This window comes from Prionailurus viverrinus, chromosome C2 (assembly GCF_022837055.1).
Source record: "Prionailurus viverrinus isolate Anna chromosome C2, UM_Priviv_1.0, whole genome shotgun sequence".
NCBI classification, from domain to species: Eukaryota; Metazoa; Chordata; class Mammalia; order Carnivora; family Felidae; genus Prionailurus; species Prionailurus viverrinus.
This window is the reverse complement of record NC_062569.1, coordinates 31,743,147-31,769,086: the sequence shown is the minus strand read 5'-3', so window position 1 is coordinate 31,769,086 and position 25,940 is coordinate 31,743,147. Positions and strand designations below refer to the sequence as shown.

Below are 25,940 nucleotides of genomic sequence, written 5' to 3'. Positions count from 1 at the left end.
GATGTTTTCTACTTGCCTCTTCCTTGTTCTTTATTCTATAAAAAGCTTTTTGCTTTATGTCCCATTTTGCAGTTCTCCAAAAGGAGACTGTCCACAAAGTGTGTAAGTTTGTTTATATTACCTAAATCTTCTTCTTTAATAATTTTTTAAGTTTTTGGTGACAAGGAATGAGATCTGAAGTTGACTGCTATCTGTCTATGGCACAAGTCATACTGGCAAGGCACCTGCTTAACGCTTTGAGTTTACTGTTCCTCTCATCGTTACTGTGAGCTGGGGTAAGTCACTCAGATTTGAGCTCCACTCCCTTGTGTCCATCTCTCTGGTCCAAACAAACTTTATTTAAAAAGTATATATGTTTATATTGTTTCTGGAAAAGGTTTTGGGGTAGTTATATTAGGAGTCCACAATGGGTGGCAGCTGTTAGGGGACTCACAAAGCTTCGAGGCAAGTTCACAGCATAAGCTGCTGGGGGACTTGGGAAAATAAGAGAAGAAATTGTTTTGATCATCAAAATAAAAATCTAAGTAGACACAAGTCAGACCATTAAGAGTCATCAGGGTGTCCACCAATATGAAGAAATCTTCTGGTGAAAGGAACACTCAATCTACTGCCAATGCGAATCTCAGAAACTAAACCCACAAACCTGGTGGGCACAGGGCAAGCACTTAAAACCTGTTAGAGCACGCATCACTTAACTCTAAGACTCTTGTGCTAGGAGAAGTTGGTCATGGCAAAGGTTAGATTGACATTGGGTCACCTGCCAACCTCAAGAAAACTGCAACAAGGTATACTGTAAAACACCAAAAAGTAGCCAATCCAGCAGCACATCCCTCTCAGGTACTAATTTGGCACCAAGAGACCCAAGATTAGCGAAATAAATGGGATCCTCAAGTTTCAAAGAATTAAGCATGCAACCTTTCAACACACCTGCTTATTTTATGTCTAAGAACTGTGATCCTAGAAGCTGCAGGTATTTACAAAAATGGCAACATCTTACAAAGACAACCTAGAATTACATTGGCCATTATGGTAGGCATTCCAATTAGACAATCATTCATTTAAGAAGTTCACTTAAAAACAAGGGTTCTCAAATCAAACAAACAGAAGGGGATACCTATTTCAAGTGAGAGCCTCCAAAAGACTTCAAAATTCCAAAACAGCTCCACCGAAAGGTTCACTGCAAAAGGCTAATGAAAAATTAAAGACACGAGAAGTACCTAAACACTAGAAGACTGAAGTAACTCCTACTGCTCCCCTCTATTCTTTATTTGAAAACTTTCTGGTATTCCTGTGTCTGGATGGTCTTTGCACTCTGGAGAGAATATAAGAGGGTAAACAAAAGTCCCCCAAATTAGTGGCCTTAAAACTGCAATGGATCCAAGGCCAGAAACCTAAAAGTTTGGGCCTCTCCCATTATATCCTTATAGGGATCCATCATGAAAACAGTGGCCCAGAAATTGATGTCTCATTTGCAATCAATGGGAATGGGAAAAAAGACAGTTTTCAGAGGTCTTGTCAAATTTTCCACACCAATTCAAATGCCTCCATATCTGCTGCTGAAAGAGAATTCCCATATAGGCCCCTCCCAGAGTTAATGGGACTCTGAGGGATCCTCTGGTAAACTGCCACCAATTATTCCCTTAAGCCTCTAAGGGGAAACTAAAATTAAAGAAAAAACTTGCCAAATTCTAGTAGATACTAGGACTACACTCAACTTTAAACCCCATTTGCTCTTGAGCCTACAGATAAGAAAGATCTTAGGAAAACTGACAGAAGCCAGCAAACGGTGAGAATTCTTACCATAGTCAGTTCTGGATCTCTGTAGTGCTCAGTCAAGAAAAGAAGGTCAAATTTTACTCTGTCCCCTCCTTTCTAAATGCATACTCTTGTGAATTTGGTTTTGGGGTGTCCGTTGGTTATTGATTCCTTCTCTCCCAGGGACAGGTATTTCCTTCTTGTCTTGTTGTCTTCAGAACTTGGCTTAGCTTTCTGCCTGCCTTGCACACAGAGGTTATCTGTTATTGTGTATGCAGGCAGGTCAATCGTCAGATTGGAAGCCCAATGAATGGCTGTAAAAAATATGGGTTGCACGCCATTTGTGGCTAGGGTCCTACCAACTGCTGCCAGCTCTTAGGGGGAACTGTCTTTCTTTTGGTTATCTTTGGAAGTGGCTCTGGATCTTAGGAGGGTACTATCTTTTGCACCCTCTCGGGGATGTGTCTCGCATCCAAGGGGTTGTTTAGTACAACCAGAAATATTTACTGTTTGATCCAGATGAAACCTGATAAGATATTTGAAAAGATTTTTTAAGTAGTTCTATGGTCAGAAGTTGGTCAAATTGAGGGGCACCTGGGTGGCTTGGTCAAGTGTCTGACTTCAGCTCAGGTCATGGGAGTTTGACTCCCACATCGGGCTCTGTCAGCACAGAGCCTGGATCACGCTTCAGATTCTGTGTCTCCCTCTCTCTCTACCCCTGCCCCTCCCCTGCTCACACTCTGTTTCTCTCTCTCTCTCTCTCAAAAATGAGCATTAAAAAAAAAAAAAAGAGGCTGGCCAAATTGGAAGCTGATGTTTAGAGCCAGATAGAACTTTTTCTTTAGATCTTCTCCCCTAGGCTAAATGAAACTATGTATCCGGAAGGGAAGGAAAACATTCCAAAGAGGAAAACAGCTCTAAATCTAGAACACAGAAATCTTTTGATTTGTAGCTTAGTTGAAGATGTCCCTAATACAAAGTAGCAAAATGACGATAACATAGTTGGATGGGTAAGTCAACACATTAACATCATCTGGGTTACAACCTGCTTCCTTTAAAGATTGAAGAAGGCAACTGTCCTACAAATGAAATCTTTCTAACAACAGAAAAAGTCCACCTATCTTTTTTTTTTTAATTTTAAATGTTTTTATTAAATTTTGAGAGCAAGCAAGCAAGTGAGCAAGTGGGGAAGGGGCAGAGAGAAAGGGAGACACAGAATCTGAAGCAGGCTCCAGGCTCAGAGCTGTCAGCACAGAGCCCAATGTGGGGCTCTACCCCATGAACCATGAGATCATGGCCTGAGCTGAAGTGGGATGCTCAACCAACTGAGCCACCCAGGTGCCCCTCTTTCTTTCTTTCTTTCTTTTTTTTTTTTTTTTTAACCAATCTTCAAACCTCCCATATTCATCTCAAAAGGCTTGAGTGTACTGTAAAAATTCTGGCCTTAGGAACCAGAAGTCCTTCTTGTAGGAACTTGCATTCTTTTTCTGTGCCTTTGAAAAATATATGTTCTACCTGGTCTTCTCTAGGAGCCAAGGTAATTCTTAACAGAAGGAAAGAAAAAAAGAGGAAGGGCTATTTAGAAACTAGGTGGATGAAAAATCTTAAAAGTCTTCTCCATAAATATTAGTAAGCTATCTGTGCAGAAAACCTTAAAACTTATCCCTTCTGCCAGAAACACAATTGGATCCAATTGTTCTTTCATAAACTAGCGAGTTTTGCATTATCATCCCTGTCTCATGGCTAAAATTTTAAAGCAAAACCTGTAAGATCTCTATTTGTGTCTATTTGTATGTTTATGTATGTCTACGGTTATATGTTATAGATGGTTGATATTTTTCTACCTCCAGATAGTACTGCCAAAATTAATTTGTAAAGAAGCTCTACTGGCTTAAAAATTTTTAAGTATTTATATGAATCAAGTATATATTCTCAGAAATACAGAAACTAACCCAAATGTTTTTCAAGTTCACGTAATCCAGGATAATCTCTGGGAAGAAAAACTAATTTAAGTTTGTTGGTTTAACTGAAACAGGCTTGTCTTGAGGACTATTAATATTAAATATAATGCAGTCATACAACTTTTATTCTTCCTAAGTTTACTAAAAGTCAAAAGAGCTCATGTTATCTCTGTTGCAGAATCTGTCAGCAAGAAAGACAACTTAAGATGATGGTTAAATGGTTAATGCCTCATTAAAGTGTCATGTAATCTTAACATAATTGTTAAGAACAAGTTAAACAGATGTAAGCAAAAGTTTATAAATGGACTTTACAGCAATAATTATGCTCTATAGTATGCCTACTTAAAAACAGTGTCCAAAATATTTTTGGTAACTTGAAACCTTAAAATTATACTGAATTAAGTTAAATTACGGCTATTCATTGAATATGGAGATCATTTCCAAGTAAGATAAATTAATGAAACATCAATTACTGAACACAAGTTTATCTACTTTTGGCTTCCTTTTACACAGTAACTAAAATAATTGGGTTTGTTAGTAAACACATTTTGTGCCACACTGAAATTTTACTAGGAGGAAGCATATACTTCTAGAAATTATGAAATGTTTTTATAAATTTGCTAGTCCATAGTCCATTACTGGTTGCTTCTTAGTTTTCACTAGCAATTAAGGTTCTAAAGGTTAAGAATTTTAATTAATATACACAATGAGAACTACTGAAATATAAGGGTAAAAGAAAAACAATTGTATATTAAAAACTGGTAAGGAAAGTAGAAAGTGTTTTTTTAGATAGGGTATGAAGGACATGAATTTTTGTTTTTTGCTTTTTTGGCAAGAGAAAAAAAGTAATTTTGTTCAAAAGTAAAATAACTGTTCCAGAATAAGAAAAAAAAAATAGGACAAAATATGAATGGATATAAAAAAAAAAAGTCATGGAAAGTGTGTGGAAAGGAATCCTGAGAAAATAACTTTACATGTGGTTAAGCTGGCTAAGATTGGAATGGATTTATTTAAGTTAAAAAAGTGAATTTAAAAAAAAAAAGAGTTTTAATATCTTTGATGCACTGATGCAAATTAGATTTTGGTTTTCTCTCTGTTAAAAGAACAAAGTGTTTTCTTAGATTAATAGTCTGCTCTTAATAAAAAAAAAATTGTAAAAAAGGGTTTTTCTTTCCTTTTTAAGTAATCTACCTTGTCAGCAAAGATTTTTTGTCTTACCAAAATAATTTACTATGTTTCACACTGTCTTTATCAGGTCTTTGATTACTTAAGAAAACCCAATCTTCTCAATATTAAAAGGGCCAAGTTTTGTTCACAACTGTGTAACCTTATGTATTTATCTTTAAATTTTTCTATTGTCACTTTGCTTAAATAGACAAGTATTATTTCATAATGAACTGTGATCTTATTTATTTTAATGTTCAAACCTTATGACATTTTGAAAACTTTCCAAAACCAAATTCTAAATGGAGTTTTTGTTTTGTTTTGTTTTAACCTCAAAATGACTGTAAAATTTGCCAAAGGCCCTGGAAAATCTAAAGGGACTTGTCTCTTACCTTGTAAAAAAGAGATGTTAAATTAATTGGGTTTATTTGGTATGTTAAATCACACAGGAAACATTTTCAAATGTGGTAATAATAAACCTTCTTAGGTTGTATTTGTATGGTTGCATGCTATTAATATAAGTGTTCTAGATTTTATTAAATTCCTAAAAATCTGATATGTCCTGGTATAATATTACCAGTCATAATTCCAGTTACCTTAGAATGTTGTATGTCACAGAAATAATCAAATTTCCTGGTCAATTCTAGTATAAAGGATTCTCATCAGATCTTTAATCATGGGCATTTTTAAGTCTTTTGTAATTTACGGATAGTTATTGTTTTACTCTGATGCTTTTGCAAAGGTGAGATTCATGGAAAGGGCCTTACCAAGTACTCTCAACCACCAACACCACCGCCAAATTACAAGGTATCAAACCTTGGGTGACTACTTCACAACTGAGGAAAAATCTACCCAACATCTGGTCCTATGCAAATGCCAGAGACCTCAAAATCCAAATGACTAGGAAATAGCTGACATGGAGTTAGACTGCTTCCTCCCAAGACATCAGATCAAGAATGTTTCTTCCTTCTCTCTTTGATCTTTTGCCTAAATCTCACAAGAGTGATTCTTTGCCCAACCTTGTCCTTGTCTAAACCTGAAAAGATAATGCCATGTTCACGTATTTCAGGCCACTGCTAAGTGGTAATCCAACCTCCACCCACCTGTTGAATTTGCAAAGATGCTGGTGATCCTGTAGTTCTCTCTGTCCATTACAGTTTGCTCCCTGATTTCCAGTGCCTCAGTTTTTCTGAAACAAGCTCACTGGATAAACATTTCTGGGGAAGTGGAGACACAGTTACACAAAATACATAAACAGGTTAACTGGCTTAAAGAATATCTCCACTTTGGGGATCATTTCTTGACTCATTTGATATTAGCTGGTTTGCATTATGGGTACCCTGGCTCATTTGTGCTGTCCAAACCATGGGATTGTTTTGTTGCTAATTATTATTATTACTATATTGCATTCATATATTATTATAATAATTATCTCCCTAATATACTTCATATTCTCCAAAGTTTAAATACATGTGGAGAGCCACTGACCAGCTGACAGATGGTGTCTCTCAGACTGGAATGACAAAAGAGAACAGAAGAACATAACCAGCTCCTAGAATAAAAGCCTGACATCATCTCTTTTGAAAACTACATGGAGACCTGAAGAGGCGATGGTAACTCAGAGTCATGCTAAGACTGATATTTTTGATGAAGCCTCTAGAATGGTCAAGAGGATGATCAAATGGAGGACTTTGGAAATAAATTTTTAAGCCCAAGACGGAGCTGTTCCTGCCAGGAATGCCACCTGGCAAAGCAAAACTTAGATAACTTGTGTCCCTGTAAAAGCTCTACCTGACCAGAAATGTAGTATACGCACACAGTCAAGTCTTCAACGCCAAGCCAACTGTGGGCCTTCTCAACCTAGACAAGGTTGATTGTGTGGCCCTCGGCAATCAGATGTTTTCCATTTGGCTCTTGTTCTTTATTCCCCTATAACATCCTCTTTTTTTTTTTAATTAAAAAAATTTTTTTTCAATGTTTATTTTTGAGAGACAGAGCATGAGCAGGGGTGGGGCAGAGAGAGAGGGAGACACAGAATCAGAAGCAGGCTCCAGGCTCTGAGGTGTCAGCATAGAGCCCGATGTGGGGCTCAAACTCACAGACCATGAGATCATGACCTGAGCCAAAGACGCTTAACCTACTGAGCCACCCAGGCACCCTGATCTTCATTATTGAAATAGGTCCAGCTAACATTCACGCTTGCAATTCTTTGATGGTAGTTTTACTCTTTACTCTTGAAATTAATAAAGTTATTTCTTAAAAACACTGAAATTTTTAATTTGTACTTTTTTAGTAATTCAGACAGTTTTCCCCACAATTAGTTGAAATTTGTAAGGTTTCACTAGACTTAAATATTATAGTGGAGTTTTAAAAAAAATTCTTCCTCTTTCACTGATGAATCCTGCCTCATTCCCTCCATTCTTTTAATTGAGGCAAACAATAATAGAAATTTTTTCCTGGATTTTTTTTTTTACTAAAATTAAGTAAAGATAATTTTCAAGGGAGACTAGGTTTTATTATTTTAACTTGTGAATAACCGCTAACAGGCTATTGCTCCATACAGCTAAAAACAGACCCAAGATGACTGTAATAACATCTGCTGGTGGTAATAAAACACAGAATTAAGGTATCATTTATTATGTGAATTACCAAAGCAGTACAGTTTCTAAGTGTTTTTTAAAAAATTATATTACCTTCTATGTCAAAACATGTCCTCAGTAATTCACTAATCCAAAATAATAAAACCCTCGAAAGCTCAGGCACATCCCCCTTTCCTTCCTCTATAGGGTGTTCTGTTATTCTTGTTCAACTCATTTTTAGGCCCATCTTCACACCTCAGCTATTCTAGAACCTACAGGGTTGTTTCCTGTCAGTTAAAGGCTTTGTGAAGAAAGCATGTATTAAACCTTCATTTGCCAGTCAATGATATCAATAATTTAACAGTGAGAAAGAGATGAAAAGGAAACTGTTTAAAGTGGGAAAGTCAGAGATGGATCATGACTAGGGAGGAAAGGGGAGAAACGCTATGTAGACCAAAACACATGATGAGAACACATGATGAAGAATTTTGAAACTCTGGGCTTATTTTGCTATTTCTACTGGTATACTATCTGACTATCATCGATAATTAGTTTTTGTTATTGATATTTAATGATGTTTTCAAGACTTCCAATGCCTTTAACAAAATATCACATCAAGAATGGTCTGATATGGTGGAAATAGTATGTCTTAAATTTTCATGTATATATTAAATGTGAATATCTGGGGATCTTGTTAAAATACATATTGATTCACTAAAAAAGAAATCTTTTGATCTATCAAATAATATCTAGATAAGGAGTCAGCAAACTTTTTCTATGAATGTCCAGATAGTAGACATTTCAAGCTTTAAGGTCTCTAACTACTTAACTTAGTAGGTGGAGGAGAAAAGCAGTCAGATCATCTATAAACAAATGGGTGTGGCTGTGTTCCAATAAAACTATTTACAAACATAGGCCATAGGTCAGATTTAGCCCTTGGACCACAGATTGCTGACTCCTGATCTAGACCAGTATCTAGATACCTCTTTATCAATCCCTCAGTATCATATTAGTATTTTCTATTTGATTATCTCTCCCAATACAGGTTTGAATTCGATTTCTGGACAAAAAAATACTTGGACAATAAATACTGCTTCCTCTTGAGAAATTATTTTGAAATACATGTTAAAATACTAATGACCTATATATAATATCATCAAGTCAATCTTTCTTCTCAGGGATAGTCACCAACGCACCTCCTATATGCCCCATTACATAAAGCTTTTAATTGAAATGTTTTGAACAATTGGTAAATTTTTGCTGTCAAAAGTTAAAAAAAAAAAATAAGAGTTGGGGCGCCTGGGTGGCGCAGTCGGTTAAGTGTCCGACTTCAGCCAGGTCACGATCTCGCGGTCCGTGAGTTCGAGCCCCGCGTCGGGCTCTGGGCTGATGGCTCAGAGCCTGGAGCCTGTTTCCGATTCTGTGTCTCCCTCTCTCTGCCCCTCCCCCGTTCATGCTCTGTCTCTCTCTGTCCCAAAAATAAATAAACGTTGAAAAAAAAATTAAAAAAAAAAAAAAGAGCCTAATTTAACATTTTTTACTCTTAAAAAAAAAAGTTTTATTCTTTAAAAAAATACTGTGGGACTCCTCTACTTAAAAGCCTTCTTGGGGCATTGGGTGGCTCAATCAGTTAAGCAGCTAACTCTTGATTTTGGCCCAGGTCATGATCATGGTTCGTGAGCTTGAGACCCATGTCTAAATATCCACTGCACTCTCAGCGGGGAGCCTGCTTGGAATTCTCTCTCGCCCTCTCTCTGCCCCTCCCTTGCTTGTGCTCTCTCACAAAACAAATAAATAAACATTAAAAACAAAAGCCTTCTTGGAGTGGCTCTGGGTGGCTCACTCAGTTGAGCATCCGAATTCAGCTTGGGTCATGATCTCACACTCCGTGAGTTCGAGCCCCACGTCGGGCTCTGCGCTGACAGCTCAGAGCCTGGAGCCTGCTTCAGATTCTGTGTCTCCCCCTCTCTCTGCCCCTCCCCTGCTCATGCTCTGTCTCTGTCTCAAAAATAAATAAATAAATAAAAACATTAAAAAAAACATAACAAAAACAAAAGCCTTCTTTAGCTCCCCACTCTAAGAGTTTAGCATGGCACATAGGTCATTCCTAAATTGGCCCCAACCTACCTCTCTGATTTTATTTCCTATTACTGTTTGTTCATGCTCTTCAAGAATAAAAAACATGACAAATAACACTGTAAAAACTTATAGGAGATAAAACACTAACTTCAGGGTAGTGGTTATTTCTGGAACGGGATGTGGAAATTAGGGAGGGGACCTCTAGGATTTCAACTATATCTGAGATGATTTTTGTTTTAAACAATGATGATGATAATACAAATATTAATAAACAAAGATCTGAAGCAAATATGATAAAATGTTAAGATTTGACAAAATAAGTGATAATAAGGAGTGTTTTTTCTATCATTCACTATACTTTTCTATTTGTTTAAAATAGGCATTGACAGGGGCGCCTGGGTGGCTCGGTTGAGTGTCCAACTTCAGCTCAGTGTGATCTAGCGGCTCCTGGGTTCGAGCCCTGCATCAGGCTCTGTGCTGACAGCTCAAAGCCTGGAACCTGCTTTGGATTCTGTGCCTCCCTCTCTCTCTGCCCCTCCCCTGCTCTCGCTTTCTCTCTCTCCCTCTCAAAAATAAACATTAAATTAAAATAAATAAAATGAAATAAAATAAAATAAAATAGGCATTGACAACATACACTCTTGTGGGCCAAATCTGGCCCACTGCCTGTCTTTTAAGGCTTAGAGCTAAGAACAGTTTTACATTATTAAAGGGTTGTTTAAAAAAAACAAAGAAGTCTAAGTGACAGAAGCCTTGTGACCTACAAAGCCTTAGATATTTACATCTGACCCTTTGTAGAAAATATTTACCAACCCTGGTTTAAAATAATTCATAAGAGCCACCTGGGTGGCTCAGTTGGTTGAGCATCCGACTCTTGATTTCAGCTGGGATCATGATCCTGAGGTTTGAACCCTGCATCAGGCTCTGTGCTGAGCATGGAGCCTGCTTAGGATTCTCTCTAAAATAACAACAACAACAACAACAACAGTAATAATAATTATTATTATAATTAAAATACTAGTCATTTCATTTTAATTGAAATGTGCAAATTATTATTATTATTCATAGGAAGCAAAGAAAGATTTAAAAAAAAGAGAACAAGTAGGAAGGGATCTGAGTCAAGGAAGAATGGTTTTATTTTCTTGTGTTAAGTATCTTCAGGAGTTAAACATTTTATATCACCTTTCTCTTTAAATTAGCTTTTTATGAATTACTTTTTCAACTTTTATCAAGAAATTTCATCAAATTTTATTCTGTCTTATGGTAATGGGACTTATTTAAAAGAGTGATGGGAGACTCTTTTAATAAGATTTGATCTTAGTCAATACTTGTTCAAAAATTGGAAAGCTCATTTAGAGCCCAGTGTGGGATTTTTAGTTAGGTGTGCTTAGATTGGGAGGGTCAGAGGGGACCTGCTCATGAGCTGTCAGCCAGGAACATAGGAGAGGTATTACATGGGACTTATTCTTGGCCTCAGGTTCACATTTTCTACTTTCTTTTCAGATAATTTTTTCTTTTCTCACAGAAGATAATGGGGGAGAAGGGTTAAATAAAATTCAAAACACTGTATTAAGGTAAGTTTCTGGTTATAATGGTTGTGAGATGTTGGAATAGGTCAGTGGAGAAGGTGAACTTTTTTTTTTTTTTTTTTTTAATGAGCAGACAGGTTACTGAGGGGGAAATAGTGAGATAATATATCTAAATATCTTAGTATGCCTTAGCTTACAAGAACTGTTAGCTCTTATTACCATTCTGAGATTTCTATATAGGTATTTTCTTTATAAAATATTAAGCAAATCACTATTGCCTATGTACATTGAAAGCATTTTCCTCTTATTTTTGTAACTAATTTCCATTTTCTCCTCCCAGCATAGACCAACTTCACTAAAGATATTACCAGTTGTAAATCAATGAATGAGGAGACTCACAGATTTCACAGAAATGCTCAGTGAATGTTTGAGAATATCTAGACCCAAATCATTTCATAACCTTAAGTATGTACGTATAGCTTTAAATTTTAGTGTCGCTGATAACTACAAATGTGCATAGCACAGCCACAAAATAAATACAATGTAAAAATTATTCACCTGATCACAATATTTTTTCCTACTTAAATGAAAATATTAATGAGAATGTTAAAATTAACATTAACTTTTTAACTTGGTCATATATATGCACCTCTAATATCCAATTATTCTTTTTTAAATTTACTATAAAGACACACAAAATGGCATAAAAATAATACAAAAAAGTACTAATGATTCACCACCAGATTATGAAATTACTAACACTACTGAGGTCCCCTGGACATCCTTCCTCAGTTCCATCTCTCTTCTTTCCCCAGAGATTAATCATTGTTCTGAACATTGTATTTGGTGTGTCCAAGTATTTCTTCATAGTTTTTATACAATGACATAACCTCTAAATAATTCACATCATTATTTTACAATTTATTTTGTTAATTTGGATATATGTGCCATATGTCATACATTCACGTGGTAGAGACAATGCTCACTAGGTATATTCTATATGCTTCCCTGTGTTTCTTAGCTTTTGGGCTGAAATCACTGGACTGTGAGTGGATGGGAAGTGTGTCACATGTGGGAATAAGGCAGTAAAAAGCAACATCTCTTTCTTCCCCATCCTCTGTGAACTTATAAGTCATGTATTCCAGATGGGACAATGGGGCAGCTATAGGAACACAGAGCATCTATCACCCTGGGTCCCTGACTGAGGTGGAGCAGAACCTACTGCCAACCCATGTTAGACACAGAAAACGAAAAAGAAATAACTGTTGTGCTAAGACATACACACATACACCCAAGGGGGAAGATAACTGCCTTTCAGGAATTATTAAAGCTATACTACCAGTAGCAGGGTAGATTCAAAGCCTTTTGAAAACACTACTATCCTGTGACCCTAGAATGGTATTTATTCCCACTTGCATGAAGAAGCAAATCTCATACACTCTAGTCTTTACCTTCTTTGAAGACCCTATTTTACTAACAACCTTTTCAGACAAGGGCCTACATGTTCGTGAACTGTTTCCAGTATGTCAGTTTCATTTTCTCAACTAGATGTTAAAGTCTTTAAGGAATCATGTCCTCTCTTTTTTGGTACCCCACACTGCACTTTATAGTCTACACATGCATATATTGATGCATGGCTGACTGGAAGTATAAGGATTAATATTAAAAGCCTAATTTGTGTAAGGCACCTTGCTTGTATTTCACCTAAGTTATCTTGATCCTTATTATTTCCATTACACAGATGAGGATATTAAGGCTAAGTAACTTTCCTTTGGTCACAGAGCTAGAGAGATGAAAGGTGTGAGGAGGGCAATTGAAATGTCTGCCTAACTCTAAAGCCCTTGCTTTTTAGTTCTTTTTTTAACGAACTGAATGAGACCATGCCTAGTGTAAGGCAGGAACTTTATTAGAATATGAAATGGCTAACACAAATAGTATTTATTCACAAGTTCTGCACACATTAAAACATTTCTGTGGATACTTGTCAGGACTCCAGATTGCTGGATCTTACCTTGATCACCTCTGGGGTCTGCTGAATCAAAACCACTGAAGTACTTTCTTTAGCTTTATCACCAACAGGACTTCTACAGACTGATAAATTGGCCTGGGAGGAAGTGGTCAAGGTTTCCTGTAGAATCTGCATCATTTCCTTTTCTTGTGATAGGCTGCCTCTGCCCGATTTGCATTCAACTAGTTCTTGAGCAAAGTCTTCAATGCTTTCTAGAATTCGTAGTAAGAGGACTCGATCCTCCTCCTCTATTTTGTGTCCATTGGTTTCAATAATCCTTGTTAGACAGGAAGGCGAGACTTTCTCGGTGGCTGCAGAGACTTTAGATTTAGGTTCAAGATCTATAGGAAGCTGACTAGTTAATGGACTAGGACTACTTAGAGAGTTAGAGTTTTTACCTTTGGCAAGTGGCTCTCTTAGAGAGGTCTCCATTTTCTGTGAAAATGATTCCAAATCCATTAACAATTTATCTATCTCCTCCTGGCTGTTAAGATTCATAAAATCTCTGTGGCCTCCCTCTTCAACTTTAGGAACTTTTGATTTAAAATCCTCCTCAGGTAGATTAACAACTGGTTTCTCAAATATCTTACCACTTTCATTTTGCACAGAGGCAGGACATTTTTTAAGATGAGTAACACGGTTTGAAAATGCTGCTTTATCTTCATTTAACAACTGACCAGGTCCATTCTCTGCCCTTTGTCCTTTATCTGATGCTTTCTTTCCATCAGACTCTTCTTCAATATAAAGGGTTTCCATTAGGTCATTAGAAGAAACATTTTCTAAAGGGTTCATGGTTAACGACTGTGATTGAAGCTGGGTATCTTTTAGGGTTCTGGGATCATTTACTTCAGAGTTATATAAGGGATTTGTAGAGTTATTTGGAATGGAACTTACAGCGTCTGTTTTCCTAGAACTGTGTTTGTCATCTTGCAGTTCTATAGTTTGAAACTGTCCAGAGTCAGGGGCTGAGAGCTGGACAACATCTTCATATTTAGGGGGTTGTTCAGTGCCAAATACTGGGGAAAAGGGAGTCAGTTGTAAACTGGGCATATTACTGACGAGTTCTGTTAAATCTATAGCATCATTATTCCCAGGCTGCATGAATTCAAATGGTAGCTTTTTCAGATAGGATGCTAACCTGGTCATTACATTCATATAGACAGTTTCAGAGCTAGAAATTGCATCATTACCATTTCCTTCATTGATGCTACTCCCTGACTTTTTCTTTATGCATTGTTTTATGATATCTGTGCATTTTTTCAAATCCTCAGAGCATTTCAGCAAGATGTCCAAGCACATCTTTATGTCTGTTCCAGAAGAAAAATTATCTATTTTATGTTTTTCCAAAATCTGAGTAACCAGGTCTTCTTCAGAGAAGTTGTGAAGAAGCACTGATGTCAAGTTTGCATCAAGTGAGTTTCTATGGGACAAAGATTTTTCCTCAACTGAGGAACTCTGGAGTAAACCAAAGGATGGGGAGTTCCCATCATTGTTATAATGGCCACAGAGCAAGTCAAAATCAACTGACCTCCTATTAAATGAGTCAGACTTAACTTTTCTTCCCTTTTTGTAAGCTGCATGGTTAGAGTTTTTGAGCTTTTCAAAGGAAAATTCTTTTATTTTCCCGCTAGCAAAACTGATTGCTTCTCCTGCAATGTCTTTTAAGTTACAGGTGTTCTGAAATGTAGATCCTTTCTTGACCCTGGGTATGCCTGTTAGGGCCTGCTGGTGATAGTCACCCTCAGCTGAGGAAAACCCATTTTCGTGGGGTAGAAACATAGAGTTCAGATCTGCATCTTTGAACTGAGACACAGGGATGTGCAAGAGGTCTGCACAAACACTATGATGTACCACAATGCAATCAACTCCATGTGTAAAGGTGTGGCAGGTTCCAGTGCAATAATGTATAGCTTGCTCAAAACGTCGGTCTATCACCACACTGCTGTAGTGGTTCACAGTACTGACTACAAGTCTGTAAGTTGCTGCCATAATATCGAATCCACTCAGTGATGGGAGTTGGAATTTTCTAGAACTTATTTCAAGTAAATCCTCTTAACTTACACTCAGGTGAAAATATACTTGATGACAATGTTCAGTGGTTTCTTGTAAATAAAATGACCTTTCCCCCAAAGAAAAAAACATCTAAATTTGAGGTTTGGTAACTGTCAGGATACAGTAGCTACTGCACATATGTGCTTGTATTATTAGCAAGTCTAATAATTTAATAATTGTGTTCTTTAGTTTTATTTAGTAATCTCATAATACTGTAAGTTTATAAAATCTTCTTTTAGTTCTTCAGCAGTTCTATGATGCAGAAACTTATTGTCATAAATTTACTGTCATAAATCTTAGTTGGAAGTACAGAAGTATTGTGATAACTCAGTCCTCCAAAGATTTAAATGATCCATTTTTTTTTGAATGACAAACCTAAAAAAAAAGAAAAGAATTTTAAAAATATGATTTCTTAATACTGAGAGTTCTTTTATTTCCTCTTTTGCCCACCCACTGCAGTTAATCAACAAGCCTTATTCTTTGCCATATCACTGCTTATCTTTGATTCATGTCTTTGTTTCATCACACCCTGTACTCCTTACTATGAGAGTATTACTACCTCCACTCTGCCTTGTTACAACTGCCTTCCAGTTGAGATTTCTTACCCTACCCTCCTTGCCACCTACACAACACCAATAAGCTTAGATTTAGATGGCTTTTTTATCCCTCACCGTTCAAGAATTCACACTCCTGATCTCCATCATGCATCCTACTTCGATTTGACTTATTTTCAAGACTTTCAACATCTGTTCCCATCCACCTATAACTTTATTTTCTGCTATGGCCCTGAACCAACCTTTTGCTTCCATCAACCTAATCTTCTCAAAGACTGCCAACACACAGTGCTTGTCCTTGATTCTATAACTTCCTCTATACTTGGAAATTATTCTTTCATCATCTTCTCTTTTCTTACCACCTAAGAAAGAAACAGCCTTCATCACTGCTCTTGATCCTATCCTCTCAGACCCTGCCACATGCAGATCTCTTATTACCAAATGGACAGAGTTTACTTAATCATCCTGACTTAAAAAAAAAAAAAAAAAAAGGCTTTTAAACCATGCTGTGGATACTTTCTAAAAAGGTTCAATTTACTTGCTCAATAAATACTGAGTGCCTGGGGTGCCTGGGTGGCTCACTGGGTTGAATGGCTGACTTCAGCTCAGGTCACGATCTCACGGTTGGTGAGTTCAAGCCCCGTGTTGGGCTGTGCGTTGACAGCATGGAGCCTGCTTCAGATTCTGTGTCCCTGTCTCTCTCTCTCTCTCTCTCTCTCTCTCTCTCTCTCTCTCTCCCTGCCGCTTCCCTACTCATTTTCTCTCTCAAAAATAAACATAAAAATATATACATACATACTGAGTGCCTACTATGTGCCAGGCACTTGTTAAGTGCTAGGGATACAGCAGTGAATAAAATAAAGTCCCTATTCTTATGGAATTAATAATCTAGTTGGAAAAAGAAAAACAACATGTATGTAAACATGTAACTTAAACATGGTGACATGTGCTATGGAGAAAAATGAAGCAGGGCAGGGGTTCAGAAAGAATGAGAAGGGTTATAATACACAGTCAGGGAAGACCTCACTGACATCTGAACCAAGACCTGAAAGAAAAGAGAGAACACACTGAGGAGGTATTTTGGGCTAAATCATCTCAGACAGAGTTAACTATAGGTGCAAAGGCCCTGAGGTGAGAGTATGCTTGATTTACTAAAAGAATGACAAGGAGGCTAAAGTGACTTGGACGGAGAATGCAAGTGAGGTAGTGTGGAAGGTAAGGTCAGAAAGGAAAGGTGGGAGTCTAAATCATGCAGGATATGTAGATTCTTATGATGAATTTGGCTTTATCCTGAGCAAGCTGGGAAACAACTGATGGCTACTGAGCAGAGGAGTTACATGATCAGACTTACATTTTAAATTGGTAATTTTGGCTGCTATATTCAGAAGAAACTGTGAAGGAGCAAGACAAACAGCAGAGAAACAAATTAGAGGCTACTGCAATAAACTGGGCAAGAAGGCTTGGGGGCTTGGAGCAGGAGAGTAATAGTGGAGAAGTTTAGATGCTGTATCTATATCAAAGGTAGAGCCAAATAGGATTTGCAAAGGATGGATGTGCAGTATTACTAAACCAAGAATAATGCAGTGAAGCAATGATAGTAAGGAGATGATGATGGAAATGAAGGACAGCATCAATTTCACTACACCATCAAAAGCAGTGGCATTTTAACAATGACAATCTTTATCCACTTAATGAGAAAAAGAACTTTAATTTCATTTTTATTTCTTCAATCCTAGAAAACTCTTTTTTGCTTATTACATTTCTTCTTTTGGTCATTTAGGTATTAGAGACTTAGTGAATACACATACAATTAACTTATGAAGAACCTTTTATTTTGTTGAATTCTTATGCTAGAGTACATTTCCTGGCTCTCTGGATTCAATGATTACTCTGTTTTTACGCCAGTCCTACCCTATTGTAATTGCGGTTGTTTTAAGTTTTACTGTTTTTGCTTCCCATATCCCTAATTATGATTTTTTAAAGTTTATTTATTTATTTATTGAAGGGGGTGAGGGGCAGAGAGAGAGGGAGAGGGAGAGAAGTAGGCTCCACACTGTCAGCATGGAACCCAATGCAGGGCTCAAACTCACGAACCATGAGTTCACGAAATCAAGAGTCGAAATCAAGACTCAGATGCTTAAGCAACTGAGCCATTTAGGTGCCCCACTGTCTTTTTTATACTCCAAATATTCTTTGATGGTCTTCCAGATGTATTTTTTGAGTTGTCAAGTTTTAAGAAAAAAATGCTATTGCAATTTCATTACAATTGCAATAAACTTATGAATTATTTTGAAGAAACACTGACATCACTATTAATATTCAGATTTTCTACCCAGGAAGATCTAAATCTTAATTCCAATATTCCTTTAGTTCTGTCTTTGTGGTTTTCCTCAGGTGTGTCACCCCCCCACGCCCATCCCATTCTTATCCTTCAGTGTCTTAACTTTGTTGCTATGTGAATAGATCTTGAGTTACTGTGTTTTCCTCTACTTCCTTGCCTTCCAATCTGAGATGGTGGCTTATATAAAACTATAGAACTAGATCTCATGAAGGATGAAGCTGAAGCAGAAAGAAGTTCCATAGTAAAGCAAGTGGCCAGTAATTCTTAACTGAAAATGCAAAGAAGCCAAGAGGTGTTTTGGGACAAAATACTAGAACATGGCAATAGAAGGAATTACCTTTCCGAGAGATGCATAAAAGAGGGGGAAGAAATAACACCAAACGTGAAAACCTATGCATCTTTTAGAAATCCAAAATTTTTCAAGAGCTTTTGGGTAATGATAAGGGATGAAAGGAAAGGAAAACAAGGGATATTACTAAGAAAGTATATTTGGATAATTATGTAAGAGATATTAGGACTATATCCTAATACAGTTGATAATATAGGTGATAAAACTGGTTCAGAGGCAAAATACATGAGTATTAGAAAATTTAAATATCCAGAAACCTATGAATATGTGATAAATTCCTAAATTAACATAAAGACTATTTCTCTGAAATTTGAGAAATTAAAAAAGTATTTCTCTAACCTTTGATATAACCAAAACAACCAGTTGATAAGGTAACATGACAGAAAACACAAGTATTCATGTGGTATTAGAATCTGAAATAGTTAAGGAAGAGAGAACACTGGCTTAAGACAGACATGTGCTTTTAGACCAGCATTGCCCAATAAGACATTCTGTGTTGATGGAAATATTCTTTATCTGTTCTGATGTAAATCCCATTAGCCACATGGAGGAGTTATTGGGCACTTTAAATGTGGCTAGTGTAACTGAAGAGCTGAATTTTAATTTCATTAGAAAATTTTTAATTTTGAAATTATTTTAGACTCACACAGAAGTAGCCACCATATTATACAGAATAGGAATGTAGCTTTCAGAGATTCTAAGACTTTAAAAGAAAAGCATGACAAAAACAGACACAAAGACCAATGGAATAGAATAGAGACTCCAGAATTGGACCCACAAAAGTATGGTCAACTCATCTTTGACAAAGCAGGAAAGAATATCCAATGGAAAAAAGACAGCCTCTTTAACAAATGGTGCTGGGAGAACTGGACAGCAACATGCAGAAGAAATGAAACTAGATCACTTTCTTACACCACTCACAAAAATGAACTCAAAATGGATACAGGACCTGAATGTGAGACAGGAAACCATCAAAACCCTAGAGGAGAAAGCAGGAAAAGACCTCTCTGACCTCAGCTGTGGCAATTTCTTACTTGACACATCTCCAAAGGCAAGGGAATTAAAAGCAAAAATGAACTACTGGGACCTCATGAAGATAAAAAGCTTCTGCACTGCAAAGGAAACAATCAACAAAACTAAAAGGTAACCAACGGAATGGGAAAAGATACTTGCAAATGACATAGGGCTAGTATCCAAAAATCTATAGTATCCAAATAGTATCCAAAATCTATAAAGAACTCACCAAACTCCACACTCAAAAAACAAATAATCCAGTGAAGAAATGGGCAGAAAACATGAATAGACACTTCTCTAAAGAAGATATCCAGATGGCCAACAGGCATGTGAAAAGATGCTCAACGTCACTCCTCATCAGGGAAATACAAATCAAAACCACACTGAGATACCACCTCATGCCAGTCAGAGTGGCTAAAATGAACAAATCAGGAGACTATAGACGCTGGAGAGGATGTGGAGAAACGGGAACCCTCTTGCACTGTTGGTGGGAATGCAAATTGGTGCAGCCGCTCTGGGAATCAGTGTGGAGGTTCCTCAAAAAATTAAAAATAGATCTACCCTATGACCCAGCAATAGCACTGCTAGGAATTTACCTAAGGGACACAGGAGTGCTGATGCACAGGGGCACTTGTACCCGAATGTTTATAGCAGCACTTCCAACAAGAGCCAAATTACGAAAAGAGCCTAAATGTCCATCAACTGATGAATGGATAAAGAAATTGTGGTTTATATACACAATGGAATACTACTTGGCAATGAGAAAGAATGAAATATGGCCTTCTGTAGCAACAAAAGGATGGAACTGGAGAGTGTTATGCTAAGTGAAATAAGTCATACAGAGAAAGACAGATACCATATGTTTTCACTCTTATGTGGATCCTGAGAAACTTTACAGAAGACCATGCGGGAGGGGAAGGGAAAAAAGAAGGGGGACAGAGGGAGCCAAATCATAACAGACTCTTAAAAACTGAGAATAAACTGAGGGTTGATGAAGGTGGGGGAGACGGCAAAGTGGGTGATGGGCATTGAGGAGGGCACCTGTTGGGATGAGCACTGGGTATTGTATGAAACCAATTTGACAATAAATTTCATATTAAAAAAATAAAAGCATGAAGAAAAAATATATGGCAAAAAGGAAGATTGATAGGTTTTAAAAATGCAATTTGATGAAGTTGCCATAGGTAATTTCACTGAGAAAAAAAGTGGGAAGAAGAGTTAAAGAACTAATTGCAAATTTAGTTCTCTAAGTTAAAGTTTGGAAGGGACGTAATTGGAAGAGGGAGGAAGCATGTAACAAAGCCAAACCCCAAGGGGTGGCACCAATTTGAATGAGAAGTTTACAGTCTAAAATAATTTGAGTTTTTTTTTTTATATAAAATGCTAAAGAAACCAAAATTACTTCCCTGGTATTTAGTTCAGATCTGTGGGTGTCAAATTCTGCCCTTGTATTCAGACCATGATTAACTGATGCCCAATTGTTCAGCTGGAATCCTAGACATGGAATCTAATCCAACCAGTCTCAATCAGAGAGATCATAATCTTTCTAATTCAGAACCCCCATGCTATCTTATGTCTCTAAGTGAAAGTCAGGCTACATGGGTTTGAATCCCCACCCTGCCACTAACGGCCTTACATAAGCTGGTTAATTTTTGTCAGCTGTTTCACCCTCAAAACAGAGATAATAACAGTACCCATAACATGAGGCCTAAGTGAACATGTCAAATGCTTAGAACAATGCCTAAGACAAAAGAAATGCTCCATCACTGTTAGCTGTTGTTGGTATAGTTAGTTCACTCATCAAACATTTCCTACTCTGAGTCAGGCCCAGAATAATTCATTACAGTGGCCCTGAGTGTACTTACTGTTTGAGGGCAATGAGAGAATCAAGCACAGTGGGAATCAGGAGCAATAGGGTTGGGCTTCTGTTTTCCCCCATTTGCTCTCACAATTAATACCTTTTCTTGTCAGAAAAGATAGAAAGTGTTCATAAGCAAAAAACATAATTACCCATAACATCATTCAGAAATAACCAGTTAATATTTTTATGGATAGATATACCGACATTTTCTTATGAAAATTTATAAATGTGTATTTTGTACAAAAATTTGACAATACTATGTACTTTAAAACTTACTTCAAGTTAGCAATATCTCATGAATATACTTCCATGTCAAAACAGATCTAGATCATTTTAATGGATATATAATATTCTACCATATGGATACAATAATTTAGCTATCTACCACTGCTATACTTTTGGGTTATTTAGTATTTTTTGTTTTAAACAAATAACGACATTCTATACATACACTTTACATAGTTGTCTATTCTTTTAAAAAAATTTTTTTAAACACTTATTTGTTTTTGAGAGACACAGAGAGAGTGCAAGTGGGGGAGGGGCAGAGAGCAAGGGAGACACAAAATCCAAAGCAGACTCCAGGCTCTGAGCTTTCAGCACAGAACCCAACCCAGGGCTTGAACTCATGAGCTGTGAGATCATGACCTGCACTGAAGTCAGATGGTTAACTGACTGAGCCACCCAGGTGCCCCCCCCCTTTTTTTTAATGTTTATTTATTTTTGAGAGAGAGAGAGACAGAGCATGAGTGGGGCAGAGAGAGAGAGAGAGAGAGAGAGAGAGAGAGAGAGAGAGAGACAGAATCTGAAGCAGGCTCCAGGCCCTGACCTGTCAGCACAGAGCCTGATGAGGGGCTTGAACCCACAAATTGTGAGATCATGACCTGAGCCAAAGTCGGATGGATGCTTGACCAACTGAACCATCCAGGCACCCCTATTTTCTTAAGATATATTCTAAGTAGCAGAATGCCGAGTCAAAAGCAGTGTTGTGTATGTATCTGTACACATCTTAAAGATTCTTAGATATATAAGGTCAATTTTTCCTCCAGAAAAATGACAAATTAATACTTCCAATATCAAGGTAGGACTGGACCCATTTCCCCATGTTTTCCTTGAGAGACATCACTCTTTAAATCTTTGCTAACTTGACAGATGAAAAAATGGAAGCGCATTGTTTTAAATTGTGCCTGAACACTCTTTTATTTACCTCACAGACATTCTGTATTTTGTGTTCATTTGTGAAGCCTTTCTTTATGCCTTCTTGTCTATTTTGAAAGAGAGCATCCAAATTAGACTGAAGAGTCAGGCAAGACTTCCCAAAGTAAGGGAAGGATGTACCTAGTTTTGAAGGATCAATGAAAAATTAGACAAAAAGGAAAGAAGAATACTCTAGACAAAGGAAAACATATTTGTGAAAGCTCAGAGGCCTAACAGGGTACAGTTGAGTTTGGAACTACAAGTAGTTCCAGCTGATTTCACTGGGGGGGAGTGTGCAGACAAGCAAGAGGGGAGGAAACCAGGAGAGCAGCAGGAACTAGACCATAGACTGGTTTGTGTGATAAATGAAGAGCTTGAACTTAATTCTGAAAATCATAAGTAAAAGACCTTTTAGGCTGGGGAGTAACAGGATCAAATTTATATTTTAGAAAGATCATTCTAGCAGCTGAATGGAGACATGGAAATCAATTGGAAACTATTGTAATAATCCATGCAAGAAGTGGTGAGAATCAAAACCAAGTAGGTGGCAGTAGTTAACAAAGAGGAGGGCAGTGATTAGATAGTCAAAGAAGAAGAATTCACAGAAGAGGAGGAGAAAATGAGAGGGAGGAATCTTGTGTTTAAGGCTTGGGTTTTAGGGGACTAGTGTTGCTACTCCCAACACAGACTTTTTGCTTTTGTTTTAAGGGAGGGTGACCATAGAAAAATAGAGTGTTTTTCTGAATGTGTTGCGTGAAGAGGTACCCGTGGCATATGTAAGTGGCGAACGTGCTGACATGTGAATAAAAAAATCTGGAGGACAGCAGAAAGAACTGGGTTGGCAATGCAGTCCTGAGAGGTTACTCAGGGTGAGTGCATACAGTGAGAAGAGTTCTGGGCTGAGGACAGAACTGGGATCACTGGCATTGCTGGGTTAAACAGAGGAACAGAATTTTTAGAGGAAACATAAGAAGGAAGAGCCAATAAGTAACACAGAAACCAGGAGAAAGCAGTCTCACGGAGGCTGAAGGAGAGACTCAAAATGGAGGTCACTCGTATTGGATGCTGCTGAGACGTGAAAGCAAAACAAAAATTACCCACTGGATTTGCCAATGTGAAGGTCACTGGTAACCTTAGCAAGTGGGATTTCAAAGAAATTCCAGACTATGGGATAGTCCCAAAGACAATGTATGCACAAGAGTGATAAATACAAACACCTGTCAACATAAGTCCAAAAAACTCTTTCAATAAGTAAAAAGTTCTAAATGATAAGAAAGCATTGTATCATAGTTTTGAATTTTTTCTTTAAAAAAATGTTTATTTATTTTGGGGGGGGGGGTGCAGAGAGAGAGAGGGAGAGATTCCAAGAAAGCTCTGCATTGTCAGCACAGAGCCAGACATAGGGCTAGATTTCATGAACCATGAGATCATGACCTGAGCCAAAATCAAATCAAGGGTTGGATGCTTAACCAACTGAGTCACCCAGGCACCCATGAATTTTTTGTCTTAATAGCACATGAAATGAGTGTTTCAAACAATCTTTGACTCGAAATATACAGCACAATTTTTCAGTCTGAACATCTGTTGTATCGAAAGTAGAGAACAGAATACAGATGTCTCAGGAACTTAGTTAATTATTCTGCATATTTACATTGATTCCACCTCAGGTCTTGCTGTGTCTGTGTGTTGCTCACCCACCTCCCAAGCCTTTTGTCTCTCCTGGTTCTTTAGTACCAACAAACTGCCTGTTCATATCCAACTTCAGAGTTCATTCAGCACTTTTTAGTTCTTCCACTTTAAGTGGTTTACAATTAGTCTCACAAGTACCTTCCAGGGGCTCCATGTATTCCTCCATAGAAAACTGCTATATGGCTATTTCTGATGAAGTGGATTTGTTGTGAAACAAAGGTACAGAAGCTGCAGACAAAAGTTAGGAGGGAGAGAACTGGATTTTGAAAGATAAGAGCTTACAATGAAGGAGGGATTAAACTAGACCTTATATTCAAAAAGGAATTCTATAAAGGCACAGAGATATCAAAAGGCCTTGTGTGTTTGGAGAATTATAATGAGTTTGACATTGCTGAAATTAAAAATGTACAGCATAGATTTTCAGTTTTAAGGTATCCTCTAACCAGTAAGAATAAAAACAGGAATGTAAATTCCATATTCAAAGACCCTGACTCCTGTAACCCCAAATCACTACATTTGAAGATAGAAAACAGAAGCAGGAATGATTAGTAAATGACTTAGCAGAGTAGGGGAGGAAGGCATACTAATGTCAAGCAAACCAATTCACCCTGAACAGCACAAAAAAGGTCTAGGTTTAGAAATGGGCTAGGATAGGGGCGCCTGGGTGGCTCCCTTGGTTAAACATCTGACTTTGGCTCAGGTCATGACCTCACGGTTTGTGAGTCTGAGCCCCGGGTCGGGCTCTGTACTGGCAGCTCGGAGCCTGAAGCCTGCTATGGATTGTTTCCCTATCTACCCCTCCCCCGCTTGCACTCTGTCTCTGTCTCTCAAAAATAAACAAACATTAAAAAAAATTTTGAAAAAAGAAATGGGCTAGGATAGAGGGCTGCACATAGGGGGACTGTTTGAAAGTCCACAAAGGAATAGACCTTCCCAGTCTCACTCCACAAACTCATAAAATCACCCCTTCACCCTTTTGAAGAGAGAACGTTTATTTGCTGGTGAAAAAAAAAACTTGAACCAGGAAAGCACCAACCTCAGGGGCAGACAGAGAGGATGGTAAAGGACTGGAATTTGAGAAAGTCTACATTCTGAATAAGCCCACTTTCCCCTGCCCAAGTCCAGGTCCCTAGAAACCAGGCTGATTACCTCTACCTCCTACCCACCAATGTGGATTAAAGAATCCTTTACTAGAGATTAGAAATCCCATCTAACCACATCACGTTACAGTGAAGTCTATTAATTGATAAATGTTACCCACAGAGAGCTTCCTCTCAGCTTTCTGGAGCCTCACTCCAGAATCATTTTAAATCAACTTTACTGATGTGTAATTTACATACAATAAAAATATACATATTAAGTGTACAATAAGATTTAACAAGGACCATGTAACCACTGCCGTAAAAAAAGACAAAACATTTACGCCATCCTAAAAATATCCCTGTGCCAATCATTTCCCCTGATCTGCAGTATCTGACAATCACTGATCTGATTCTAGGTCTTCATACAAATGTAATCATGCAATACACATACTTTTTAGTTTGGTTTCTCTCACTTAACACAATGGTTTTGAGATTCAGGCATGTTACCGTATGCATCAGTTGTATACTCCTTTTTACTGCTTAGTAGATATTTTACTAATATGAATGTATCAAAATTTGTCTTCTCTACTCACCAGTTGATGGACATTTGAGTCATTTCTGGTTTGGGTTAGCATGAATTAAAGCTGCTATGAACATTCAAGTAAAAGTCTTTGTGGATATACATTTTTTCTGGGTAATTAACAGTGGAATTACTGAGTCATGACAAGT

At 37.5% G+C, this 25,940-nt stretch overlaps 1 protein-coding gene across 5 annotated transcripts in view; it reads right to left on the bottom strand.

The window, feature by feature from the left end:
• PPP2R3A (protein phosphatase 2 regulatory subunit B''alpha) overlaps window positions 1–25,940 on the bottom strand; it is a 200,798-nt gene that overhangs the window by 133,752 nt on the left and 41,106 nt on the right. For all 5 annotated transcript variants that reach the window (XM_047875324.1, XM_047875326.1, XM_047875325.1 and 2 more), the window contains one exon: window positions 13,079–15,502. In XM_047875324.1, coding sequence (XP_047731280.1) covers window positions 13,079–15,064 — 1,986 coding nt within the window. In that variant the 5' untranslated portion in view covers window positions 15,065–15,502. The remainder of the gene's footprint in view (window positions 1–13,078; window positions 15,503–25,940) is intronic.